Below are 12,794 nucleotides of genomic sequence, written 5' to 3' on the forward strand. Positions count from 1 at the left end.
TTATGAGATAGCTAAGTCATAATTATGAGATACAAGTTTTATTTATTTTTATCAGGGTGGCGGAAATGGGCTTCCACAGTGATGTGCAGAAATATGTGCAGGTCTGTATTTGATTGATTAAATATTTTTTTTTACTTTTATTTATACACGGGAATGGTGCTTTTCATTTGTTGCCTCAGCGCAACGTTGTGCAGTTAGACCACTATTGTTTGACCAAAAATATGCAAATGGATGTAGTTTAGCAGAAAAACATACTGTAATTATTTCCTTAATCCTTATTTATTGCTGTGTTATTCAGTATTACTCACAGAAAATGGATGCAAAAACATTTTATGGGTGCAAGAAACTTGATCATGCAGTTAGGCTCATTCAGGGAGGATGGTGAGCTTGAGACTGACAGTGAGGAAGAGTTGACCCCTGAATTAGAGTTGAGGGAAAGTTTGAAGATCAAGCTTTAGTCAACAATCTCACATGCTCTTTGTGTGTGTGTGTGTGTGGGGGGGGGGGGTCTAGTTTGGGTGTTTGTACTTGTTTTTGTGTCATAGTTTTAGGACCAAAACCAGTAAACCTTATTGAGACCAACAGATTGAGTCCTGATATGGTGGAATTCCATTTTTGGGTTGGGGGTGAGGTTTAAGACTAAGATGTGAATTGGGTTTAGGTAAGGTTTAGGRTTAGGTATGTACTAGGAGGGGGAGGTTTAGGGTAAGGGGTCTGGGTGAGATTATAGAAACAACTGGAAATGAATGGAAGTCAGTTAAAAATCCCAATAARGATAGAAATACARATGTWTGTGAACGCGTGCATGCATCAGCAGGTGAAAACAGGTATATGACCTACTTCATCTTTATACTTCCTGGGATTTTATTAAACAAATGGCCTGTCTGTTGATTGTGAAAAAATTTGAAAAWTTTAGAAAATTAGACAATATCATGCCTACCYTCCMACTAATATGGCACGTCATTTTCTTAATACATGGAGACTGTTGTAAAGCAGTCAAATTTATAAGCCATTTGGTGTGACATCACCAAACCCCTTAAAATCACAAAAAAATTACAATGAAATTGTTGTAGTTTTTGTAAATAAAAAATAATGTATTTATTGCTTGTTTGTTCCTCATTYCATTGTTATTCAATGTAGAAAAACCTTGGYGTTTTAGTRCCCTTATAGCATTTTGTTGCCCAGAAGCAACAAAGCAAAATCTTGGTGGGGGTGGGGGTGGGGGAGTGTCACACTTTATGATCAATATATTAATAGGGACCCCAAAGTTCCTAAAAGCAAGGGTCAAATGTTTTTTYCTAAATTAAAAAGTCATGCCAGAGAGGGTTAAATGTTGTTAAATTAAAGCACAGTAAACAATTGCTCTTACTTTAAATAATCAAATTAGCTTATAATGAAAAGGATGTTTTTATGTTCTATCAGAAATACCATGAACTCAGCTCGTGGGGTGTCTGCTGAGTTTTACATTTTATAATTTTCATTGACATTCTAAAATAAAATCTAACCAATATGATTTTAAAATATTTGAAGGACGCACATTGCTGGCTGACTTGTGTGTCAAAGTTTTAAACCAACATCTGGCGAGATCTCTTAGAGCTTATAATACATATGTGTTGGTGATGTGTCRGCTCAGCTACTATCAGATTTGAGTTTTGCCTAATTTTATGTTTGGTCAATTAGTTGTGGTGACTATCTTGTGTCTGGTTGGCTCTAAAAGTCAAATAGTTGTAGATGGTGATTATATTCTGAAGACTTAACCATAATTTTAAAGCTTTATAAAAACAACTCAAAACAAATTGGGTCAATTTTTTGTCCACAAAATCTAGAAAATGATCAGTGGAGTTGCTACGGCAATAAACATTTTAAATATTAAATATTAGTGTGTAATTAATCAATAAAATGTTCATTAACATCACATGATTTATCTGCAGGACTGAGGGAGAATGAACGAATAAAGGCTTGGCTTTTTAGAGGATGACAAGTATTTTCAGAAGTCTAATCTAATCTGAGCACAAACTGAAAGAATCAGCATCAACCAAAGACCTGACTAAAGACTATTATTCTTTTAAAAGATGAGCACAGTTAATGTGAAGAAAATGGTTATAAAACATCAACATAGCATCAAAATTTATGATGGTTGGTGAGTTGCAGAGTCTGTTTCAGCTCCAACTAGTTTGCTTCATTGATAAAAGTAAAAACTAGAACARTTTCTGTTGTTTTTACATCAGAACRCTCRTAAATCTGGAGCTTGTGAACACTGTTTTCTAACTCAGTGTAGGTAGTTTTGCCAGAATAGACTGATGAAAATAACCTGATTCCTTTGTTTGGCTTCAACATCACAGGGTAGTTGTAATTCAACAAACACCTCCCACTTTAGCTGGTTCATCAGCAGCTGGTTTGTCAGCTTGCAGTGGTATGCCCTGCAGATGCTTCTATTTGCATGCTTCTTATCCTTTCTTCTATTTTGGGCCTGTGGACATATGGGGGGGGGGGGGGGGGGGTCTTCTGCGGGGCATCCCCATCCAGAGTGGATGGGAATGTAGATAGGTGACAGAAGCGTGTTTCTCTTCAACTAATCTCTACGTGTCTTGCTAATCAGTCTAAGGTGAATGGTATCAAATCTGATGACTTTATTCATCTTGCGGATGTAGTAATGAGGGTATAGTTGCAACAATGCTTCGCTCTACTGCTGTGTAGATGCTGATAAATAATATGGGTGGAGGCAAAGCAGAGAAACAAAGAAACAGAGCGGTCATCTTATAATTCCTGACGCATCGTCTTGGTACAAGCCCAGGTCTCTGATTGTGGATTGAATAAATGTCACAGAATGGAGATAAGAGGAARAAAAGCAAGGCCACAATCTTTTAATTCTCTGCTACAATCAAACAATCTGTCCGACTGAGAAAAAGCTGCTGTTTCAAGTGTTGTTCAGAGAACTATAGTGTTTGTAAAATGTGGAAAAAGCGTTGACAGTTTTGCATATTTGATACTAAATTACAAGTTTTTGTTTTCAGCTGTTTGTGAAGAGTTGTATACACATTTAATTTCCCTTTGGAGGCATTCCTGATAGTATGTGCTGAATGCTTATGAAGGAAACACTTTCACACCATCTAGTGTTGAAGGAGAGATAGACCATTAGAAATTCTCCTCAGAAGCTGAAACTGTTTGTTCAGAATACAAAAAAGAAAACCATCATTACTCAGAATACTTCAGTGCATTGTGCTAAATTGGTAATCTGTTTTCACATGATTTTTGTAGAATGTATTTTGTTCTGACTTCAACTGAACAAACATATCACTTCAGATGAACATGTCTTTCTCTTTTGCTAAACAGTATTTTAAAGCTAAATATTGTTGTGCAAGTCTTCCAGCCCCCTTTACTTTAACACTAATTAACTCCTGCAACGTTATCAACGGAAAACAATGATCAAATGTCTGTTGCTGCTCTCATTTATTAAACAGCAGAATCACTAATGTATCAAATCAGCTCCCAAATTTACCACAAAGTAATGTTTTTAATGTTCTGCCCTCCTTTTGCACAACACATTCAGATGGATTCAGAAATCTGTACCCAGATGTGGTCCTGCTGGCGTCATCAAGCCAAGACCTTCAGCGTGCACTGGGGCGGTTCGTAGCTGAAGCAGCTAGGATGAGAGTCAGTTCCTCTAACTCTGAGGCCATGGTTCTCAACCAGAAAAGGCGTAATGCCTCAAGTGGAGGAGTTTGAGTATTTTGATGTCTTGTTCAAGAGTGATGTCGAGATAGAGTGGGAGGTGAATCAACAGATTGGGGCCTCATCCTTAATTGCTTTGGTCAGCAGGAGGAGTCGAAAAGCAAAGCTCTCGATTTACTGGTCTGTTCCAACCCTCGCCCGTGGTCATGAGGCGTGGATCACCAAAAGAATGAGATCCCGGATACAAGCGGCTGAAATTTTCTTTTGAGGAGGACTCAGTCCTATAGGGTGAGGAGCTCCTTCATCTGAGGGGAGCTCGGAGYAGAGCTGCTGCTCCTCCACATCGAAAGGAGTCAGTTGAGGTGGTTCGTGCATCTCATTAGGATGCCTCCTGGACACCTACTTTTAGAGGTGTTCCGGGCATGTCCCAGTGGTAGAAGGCCCCTGGAAAGACCCAGGAGTACCTGGATGGATTACAGTATGTGTCCTCACTGGTTTGCGAATGTCTCTTGTTCCTCAAGAACCAGCTGGAAAGTGTTGCTGAGGAGATGGTGTCTGGATTTCTCTCCTGGACCTGTTGTCTCTGCGACCTAACCACTGATAAGCAATAGGAGATAGAGCTGAAGATTTACTCAAATCTTTTAAAAATTATAGACTTTAAATATTTGTTGATAACTTTTAAGGAGCATGAAGAAAAATTTCCACTTGCAAAAGAATTTGAGACACTTTTTGTTACAATATTTTTTAAAAGGAGAAATTTTCTAATCCTTACATTTGTCTATACAATATTTCTACTGAAAGTCTTTCAAAATGTTTTCATAGACATTGCTTCTTTCACTATTGTCACTGTGTCCCTGACTATTTTTAGAGTAACAGGTTTGGTAAACCATCTAACACAGATCAATGAGTCATTTAAGCTTACACAATAAACCCAACTCAGTGACTGATCAAGTGCTTTGACCTCTCAGAATCAAAATTAAATTGTATTATTTAGCATTTTATTAGCAATCTTTTGGCATAAGCCCTGTGAAACCTTGATGTTTTTTTGACAACTTGTGCCGACTTTTGAAAATTTTATTATGACTATATATTTGATATAATTCTCAGCATTACAGTGTAGGTTCCAAATAGGCTTCCACTTGATTTTTTTATTTTTTTATTCCATCTTCAGCCATCTTTAGTGTGGGACAAACTTTTCATAAGTTTGCATAAATTGTCTAAAACATTAAAGTGTAACAGGGCCTTAAGAGACACGTAGTTGGTTCTCATTTGCTTAATTAAAACTACAAATAAAGRGCCAAATGTAACAGTATTATAAACATAAAGTGTTATTTTTAATGTGATGCTGAACCCAAATCTAAACTTGAAAGAGTTTGATAAAATCTAGAGAACTATTGCTCAAGAGCACTTTACAAAATTACAATAAAGCGTTGCTTTGTGAAGATGAAGGTCATTAAAATTACTAAAAAATGGTCATTTTTAGAACCATTCACTGTTATCTTCCACAGCAGCTTGAGCAAAGAGGCTCGGACATCTCTCTCCACAGCCATCTCTTCCAGCTATTCTGGGAGGTCCCCAAGGCGTTCTGTGAGACACCGTTTCTTCAGTGGGTCCTGGGTCTTCCCAGAGGTCTCCTACCARTTGGACATACCCAGAAAACCTCCCTAAGGTGGCATCCAGGGGGGCACAATGCTAGGGGGCTTTACCAGATGGCCGACCCACCTTAGCTAGCTCCTCTGGATATTGAGGAGCAGTGGTTCTACTGCCTCTCCTGGATAATTAAACTTCTCACCCTATCTCTAAGGGAGAATTCAGCTACCCTATGGAGAAAACCCATCTTGACTGCCAGAGTACCCAGAGTTTGTGACCTTAGTGAGGGTTGGAATGTAGACATGCGTGGTTCTATTGGCGGCAGCTAAAGGTGGGGACCTTGGCGCTCTGACCCTAAACAAAGCTGGGTTTTTTAGAACTCAGTTAAAAAATAGCAAGTTCATACAGAAGTCTGATACAGACATTTACTTGAAGAGATACACATTCGTTTTACAACTTAAAAATGTACATACATTAAGATGGTTTTGACAGTGATACTTAATTAGAACTAAAATAGTTACTACATTCAGGCTTTTGAATAATATTCTAATTTAAAAAGAAAACTAGAGGGCTGAATAGGAAACTTTTCATCACCTAATCAATGCAAAAAAACACACCAGTAGCAGAGAAACCCAAAGTGGGGCCCGCGGGCCAAAATTGGCCCGCCAAGCCATTTGATTTGGCCCACCAGCAGTTGTTCTGGTTACTAGATTGTAATTATGTTAAGATTAAATATAAAATACAAGTGAAACATTTAGGTTATATTTAAGTCCATATCTAGATTTGCACACCTTATAAGACCACATATACTCAAATTTTAAATTATGAAAAGTCCCATGAGCCTTTGCTGCCTGAGCATAAGTTGAATTTTCTCCATGTCCATGGGCTGAAAGAAAAAAAACATGGGCAACCACACTGGCTGCTAGCTTGATCATAAAAAATAAAACAACTTTACTTAAGAAGTATTTGCATTGCTTGTATTATTGCATTTGGCCCACGGCCCTCAGATTTATTTTAATTTTGGCCCTCTSAGGGAAAATGTTTGGGCATCCCTGGTATAGAGATTCATTGTCATATTTGTAACTTGCGTACAAATTATGGTGCCAAAAATGCTAAACAATGTTTAAATGGTTTTCAAAATAAATATACTTCAATTACACTACAACCTGAGATTAACCTTGTTGTTTTAGCAAACTAAAAAGACATTCTGTGGGTATGACTATAGGGTCGGTCTAAAATAAGAATATATCTTCCAGTAGAATCATTTTGGTGATAATGTATTAGAAATAAAAATTATTTGTAGACACGAATGCTTGAACAGCTACATTTTTTCTGTAGCTAACAAAGTTTAAAAGGGACCTATCATGCAGACCCTATTTGTTAAATGTATTTTGTTGTGTACTTGGAGTTGACATACTTTGATTAATTTGTAAATAAAAAGTTGCTGTGCCCCTAGACCACCATAACCCCCTCTCTCAAGATGGAATAGACCAGTCTGGAAACTGGAAGGGGGGCAGGTGTAAAGCATCTCGTTTGGATTTAAAGAGACAGCATTGAAACGAGTAGATCTGAGACACACCTCAGAAACTAGAGGGGCTTGTGGAGTTACAATAAGGAGGATTCAGACCAAAGCATTGCAGTTCCACTTTACATAGACTCCAACTGAATGATTTAAATGTGAAAAAGGATTTAAAAGCATATGTCCACTTTAAAATGCTTCTTAAACACAAACAGTTAAAATAGGAGCTGATGATGAATCTGATTGTTATCAAATAACAATCAGAATATTTAGAAGTAGGTTGTTTAAAGCAATTTTGTGCCTCTGTACTCACTGAAATATAGAATTTAAACAATTTGCAAATTATTTGTTTATTCTGTAGATTTAACACTCTCAACTTTTTATTTCCTGTAATGTATTTCAGTTTAAAAACAAATGTCCTACTTCTGTAACTAGAATTGACTGTTTATTTTTAACACTGCTCTACACGGTTATGTTGGTTGACAATTACCTGAAGRACTCATCTTGTGTTGCCATATCTCTAGAGGAGGAAGTGGATGTTAATGAATGCCTCTTGCACAAACATGCACATTTCTCAGGGTTTAGAACATAACCGACACGTTGGCAAATCAGTTACACAGCTTAGGGCTTCCTGGTGCAGACAGATAGAATCGGGAGAGAACATGACAGATTTARCAAACAGCTCAGACAGAAAAGAGAGCAGAGATTTGACTTTAAAAAAGACATCTGACACATGCAGATAGGCATCATGTTTTTTTGTGTGTGTGTGTGTGTGTGTTTGCTGGCAAATTAAATCACTGCAGAAGCGAGATAAGAACCAAGCAAACAACATAAAATGTTAGAAAAGATGATTTACTGACAGCATGAATACAAAGGAAGCGCTATAAATATAACTCATATGATTTGTTAATAAAATGCCAGAATATAAGTCTCGCTTGTAATTTGGTGTCTGCCATAAACTATACTTTAAAGTTGTCCAAATACTGAAGTAATAAGCCTTTTTTTATTTGTTTTTCCAGCCGAATAGCTCATCAGAAGCCCATATTTGGCATGTAGCGTTTCCTTCTTTTTGTAATCATTTAAGAGATTAGATTCAGTTGATCCTTTTTTATTCTAACCAGTGATGGTCCAGTAGCCAACTCAATGTGTTACTCATCATCATTTACAATGGAAGCTATCACAGTAAAAAAAAAAAAAAGGTAGTCTATTTTAACAAAGCGGTGAACAAAAAGTACCTAAAATGGTACTTGTTGATTGGTATTAATACCATTAAATGGCAAATAAGTTGACTAATCCAGACAAATGACAGCAGTCTGCGTGCATCACTAAATCTCATCAACAGCAAGATACATAAAGACATGATTGTACATGACTGTAGCATGTAAAAATAAAGAATGACGTGGAGAGAAAGGAAAAACTGAGCGCAACAACTCAAGAGGTTGTGACTGATATGAAACGTTTATATCATGATTCAATTTTCAGCCATATCGCCCAGCCTTACATTGTTCTGCACTGACTAAAGTGTGCAAACGCAGTCCCAGTAGTCCCATTAGGATTGCACATTTGCATGAGATACAACTAAGATAATGATGTCATTATGCAGCAGGCCGTTTACAATAAARCAAACAGATTCATGTGATTTTTAATGAGCAGCACAATACACGTTCACCATGATGTTCATGAGTATAACAACAACTTTACGCAGTTTTACAGCACAATTTCAAAGTTTTCAAACAAAAACTYATGTTTGCATGCTTACAATTAGCAGTTATTGTTATGCCCAAATTTAGCATCTTAGCATCTCTAAGAAGATGAAAATTATTCAAACATTATTTGTCCTGGTGTGTGCTTATATTCCAAAACTAAAATAAAGTCTGACCCAAAGTGCAACTATAGTTTGTAAAAACAGACCTAAAGCAAATGTCAGGTTCTGTATTTCTTCTAAAAACCAGTGGAAAAAAATTTAAAAAGAATGAAATTAAGCTCTTAGAGTGTTTTTTAATGAGTGCACATCATCTGCCATCACACCAGAGGTTTGAACTAAAATCAGAGACTCCATTAAAACCATTTYTGTCAAACCTTGAAAAAATGTTACGTGTCAGGTGATCTGTTGGCACTCGGAGTGCATGTCGGGAAAGACTTTCAGCTACTACCGCATCAAACTTGAGCTTATCTGTGAAACTGACTGAGTTGAAGCGTTTTGTGTTTAACTGTGGTAGCAATCAGGACAACTTTCTGAAAGTTTTGTCAAAATTCATCCATGAAATGCTACAAATAAATGCACATAAGTCTTTCCTAATCATAAATTCTGTTGACATTACAGGGACATTTCAAATTAAAGATTTAAACAGGAAACATTCACACGAGATGCTATGGTATTTTAAGACTGCAGTAATCCACTTTAGACTTGCTTAGACTTGCCATGAGCTCATCAAACCAGTCAGAATTAAACTTTTCTCTAAACTGAGGTCATTCAATGGTAAATTTACAATATGTAAAATAATAAGTGTCCATAAATTTTCTATATAACYCATCAAAAGATCTGAACTATTCATTAAAGCCCTTATGCATTATGTTTTATGGCTTTACAGGATAGGYACATATGCATAAATAAGTCAAGGGATCTTAAAACTGACTTCAGTTCATCCTCTGGAACCCTTGAATGATAAACTCTTGAATCAACATTTTAACATTTACAGAATTTCTCTAAATGCTGGGATGCTTAAATACTGGATTATGACACAGTATATTATTTTTCTAGCTGATTTTTTCTTTTATTCCCAAACTACTACACATTTTCAGAGTCAAGCCTTTCCTAATCGAACCCTCAAAATGGTCCAGATGTGAACTAAAACAACCTGTTCCTGATACRTCTGTGTCACTGCTTCCTGTATGWTGTTTCCACTCAAATGGCTCAAGCACCGTGGCACACAAACGCTGACCTTCTTTCAGGATTTCAACACACACTCATTTTTTAAAGTGCTAATCATTGACATGATTGAAAAAGGGATACTTTTGTTGGAATAACCTCCACTKCACCCATTAACTCAAGGGAACATCCTTTTCAGTTAAGCAATACAAATGAGGGATGGCTGAATACTTTAAAAGAGATCCAGGTGAACCGCAGCATCCGCAGCTACAGCATTCAGCCCGAAACAAAACATCTACTTTTCTGTTTCATTGACGTGCATCCGTCTGCACCGCACTCAAGATGTTTGTAGATGAGCGAATTTTAACGTTGTTCAAACGAAACGCCCATCACACCCTGACTTACTGGAGCGTTTTCTTCAGYTTCGGACTCTGCATTGCTTTTCTCGGACCTACGATTTTGGACTTGCAGTGTCAGACCAACTCAACTCTCAGTCAGATTACCTGGGTTTTCTTTGCCCAGCAGTTCTGCCTGTTAATCGGCAGCTCTGTCGGGGGTGTCTTTAAGAGAACGTAAGCCCCTGTAACATGTTCGGGCCTTTGTTTTCAGGTGCAGAAACTGTCGGATCTAACTGTATTTRTCTCTGTTTTGTTGTGGTCAAAGGTTGTTCAGCGCTCTAGCTGCGTTATTTATCTCCGCTCTTATCATCTCTGTGATCTTCGCCATCATTCCCGTGTGCAACAATGTCCTGGTGCTGGCCATCRCCATGGCAGTGTCTGGTTTGGCGATGGGCGTTATCGACACCATCGCCAACATTCAACTGGTGACCATCTATCAGAAGGACTCTGCTGTTTTCTTACAGGTGATACCATCTGTGGTAACTTTGCCTTATCTCCAAAAAGCACTGACGCTGTGGTGCTCACCTTTAATTGACTTGATTCTGCAAACACTAGGACTTTTTATACRTGCAGAAGTTAGTCGAAGCTCATTTCGAAGTTAGGAGATAATTAGATGCTGTAGCTATTTAAAAGCCGCAGCTGTTTGATGTCCCTGGCCTTTTCTCCACTTTTGCAGGCTCTGCACTTCTTTATTGGGTTCGGTGCCCTGGTGAGCCCGCTGATTGCAGATCCTTTCCTCTCCGAGTCGGGCTGTGGGAATCACACAGGGAACGAGACCGAGATCATACATCATTTCCGAAACATGCTGAGAAACAGTCCGATGGYAGAGCACAACATTACTCAGAGCCACCTTCTTCACGAGGGAGGGGAGGTGGAGGAGTCCAGCGTGCACTATGCTTTCTGGATCATGGCGTTAATTAATGTAAGAAACTCAGCAGATGAGCTTCGGTCTTTTTTTTTTCAGGTTAGATTATTTGATGGTCTTTCTTTAAAAAAATGTTTCAAATGTTTTTTCAGCTGCCTGTTCCGCTTGCAGTGCTGTTTCTCATGTATCGGGAGCAGTTACTCCCATGCTGCACCAGTGGCCCTCCACGCCTTTTAGACAAAGATGAACTAGCCATGGAGACCCAGCAGGGGGCCGAGGGCCCAGACTTGGAACAGAAGGAACGTGAAGCAGGAGGTACAGATTTAAAATAGGTAGTTTTTTCCCCTTCAATTTGTCATAAATATTGAATTCCTTTCTTGGATTTTCTGTCAGGTAGAGGAAAAAAATGAAACAATAAGTGCCATTTTATGCACACCAAAATKTCATCGGCGACTCTTCGCTTTGTTCCAGGTCACGGGAGCATCTTCAGCTGCTGTCAGAATGATAACCTGCGTGGGTTGCCTGTATCCTTCTTCATGATTCATATCCTTGGAGGGATGGTGCTCTTTATGACTGATGGCATTGTGGTGAGTGATCAGCGCAGATAAACCCCATAGTATTCCTTCCACTGAACTCCTTTTTTCACATGAATGTGAATTCAAGATCTGCCTCRTGTAAAGGGAAAGAAAGTAGGATATCTTCTTTGTTTTTCAGGGTGCTTATGCTGGCTTTGTGTACACCTACGCTGTGGCGTCGCCGATGTCRTTGCCTCATAAGACAGCCGGTTACCTGGCGAGTATTTTCTGGGCGGCGATCACTGCTGGACGTCTCTTGTCCATACCTCTTTCATATCGTTTCCAGCCTGTAAGAYTGCTGCTGTTCAACTTGGTAGGACTAATCATTCAGAGGGTTATCATTTCCTTACGCGATCAGTTTGGTCTATAAAATAAAAATTTGTTTATAAATACGCAATTTCCTTTTGTTTYTCCAGGCAGGAGCTATTGTTACTGTGTTGATGCTGCTCATTTTCTACACCAGCAACGTGTTTCTGTTTGTGGGAACCTGTTTGTGTGGACTTTTCCTAAGCAGCATATTCCCCTGCATGCTCGCCTACACCGAAGACATCCTGGATTACCAGGGTATAACACAGTCCTTTACTGCTCAACAATAATGCTGGAATCAAAGTGAGAGGAGACRAAATGAAGCGTGTTTCTTTATGCAGGGTGTGCAACTTCCGTCCTGGTGACGAGTGCAGGGATGGGCGAGATGGTCATGCAGGTTCTGGTTGGCTCAGTAAGTTGGATGAATTTTTTTTTTGCTACAATCAATCCACAACAAATTAAAAAAAACAAGATTGTTTTATTATTTAGTACTGTTCAGTATTTATTCTTTAGTTTCCATCTCAGTTTTACATTTTCTTTTACAACACATACAACTGAAACTTTATSACATACACAATAAATGATTTGGCTGAGATCCCACCTATTTAACAGTTTCTTTTATGGTAGAACAAAACCCTCCATAATATTCAACCTGCCTGTTGTTTTTATTAATTCCTTCTAAAAAACCTTTCAGACAGTTCTCTTTCAATTACACTGCTGCTATAGCATGAAATGATCTCCCTAGGTATATACAGTCAATATCTAGTAAATACACAATTAAATCAAAGATCAAAGTTTTTTTCCTTGACTAYCTTTGTCAGGAAGAGCTGAATCCTTTTATCATGGTCTAGATTTATGTCTTTTTTTGCTTTGTTGTTGTAGTCTGATGATTTATTGCATGTTACAAACATACGTTAGGCTGCCTTCAGGCCTAGGCCTCCTTTTCAAAAGAGATCTTTGATTTTAATGGTATTTGCCTGGTTAAATAAAGGTTAATAAT

The 12,794-nt window shown here is 38.2% G+C and overlaps 1 protein-coding gene across 2 annotated transcripts in view; it reads left to right on the forward strand.

Moving 5' to 3' along the window:
• The window catches only part of mfsd4ab (major facilitator superfamily domain containing 4Ab), a 26,668-nt gene that overhangs the window by 11,724 nt on the left and 2,150 nt on the right, over positions 1-12,794 (forward strand). Inside the window, exons 1-8 of one of the 2 annotated variants that reach the window (XM_014010911.1) lie at positions 9,939-10,222; positions 10,314-10,512; positions 10,725-10,970; positions 11,066-11,228; positions 11,385-11,500; positions 11,628-11,801; positions 11,905-12,052; positions 12,136-12,206. In XM_014010911.1, coding sequence (XP_013866365.1) covers positions 9,993-10,222; positions 10,314-10,512; positions 10,725-10,970; positions 11,066-11,228; positions 11,385-11,500; positions 11,628-11,801; positions 11,905-12,052; positions 12,136-12,206 — 1,347 coding nt within the window. In that variant the 5' untranslated portion in view covers positions 9,939-9,992. Of the gene's footprint in view, positions 1-9,938; positions 10,223-10,313; positions 10,513-10,724; positions 10,971-11,065; positions 11,229-11,384; positions 11,501-11,627; positions 11,802-11,904; positions 12,053-12,135; positions 12,207-12,794 lie in introns of those variants that run through there. The other variant, XM_014010913.1, reaches the window with a different exon arrangement.

Source organism: Austrofundulus limnaeus, unplaced genomic scaffold (genome assembly GCF_001266775.1).
Source record: "Austrofundulus limnaeus strain Quisiro unplaced genomic scaffold, Austrofundulus_limnaeus-1.0 Scaffold75, whole genome shotgun sequence".
NCBI lineage: Eukaryota > Metazoa > Chordata > Actinopteri > Cyprinodontiformes > Rivulidae > Austrofundulus > Austrofundulus limnaeus.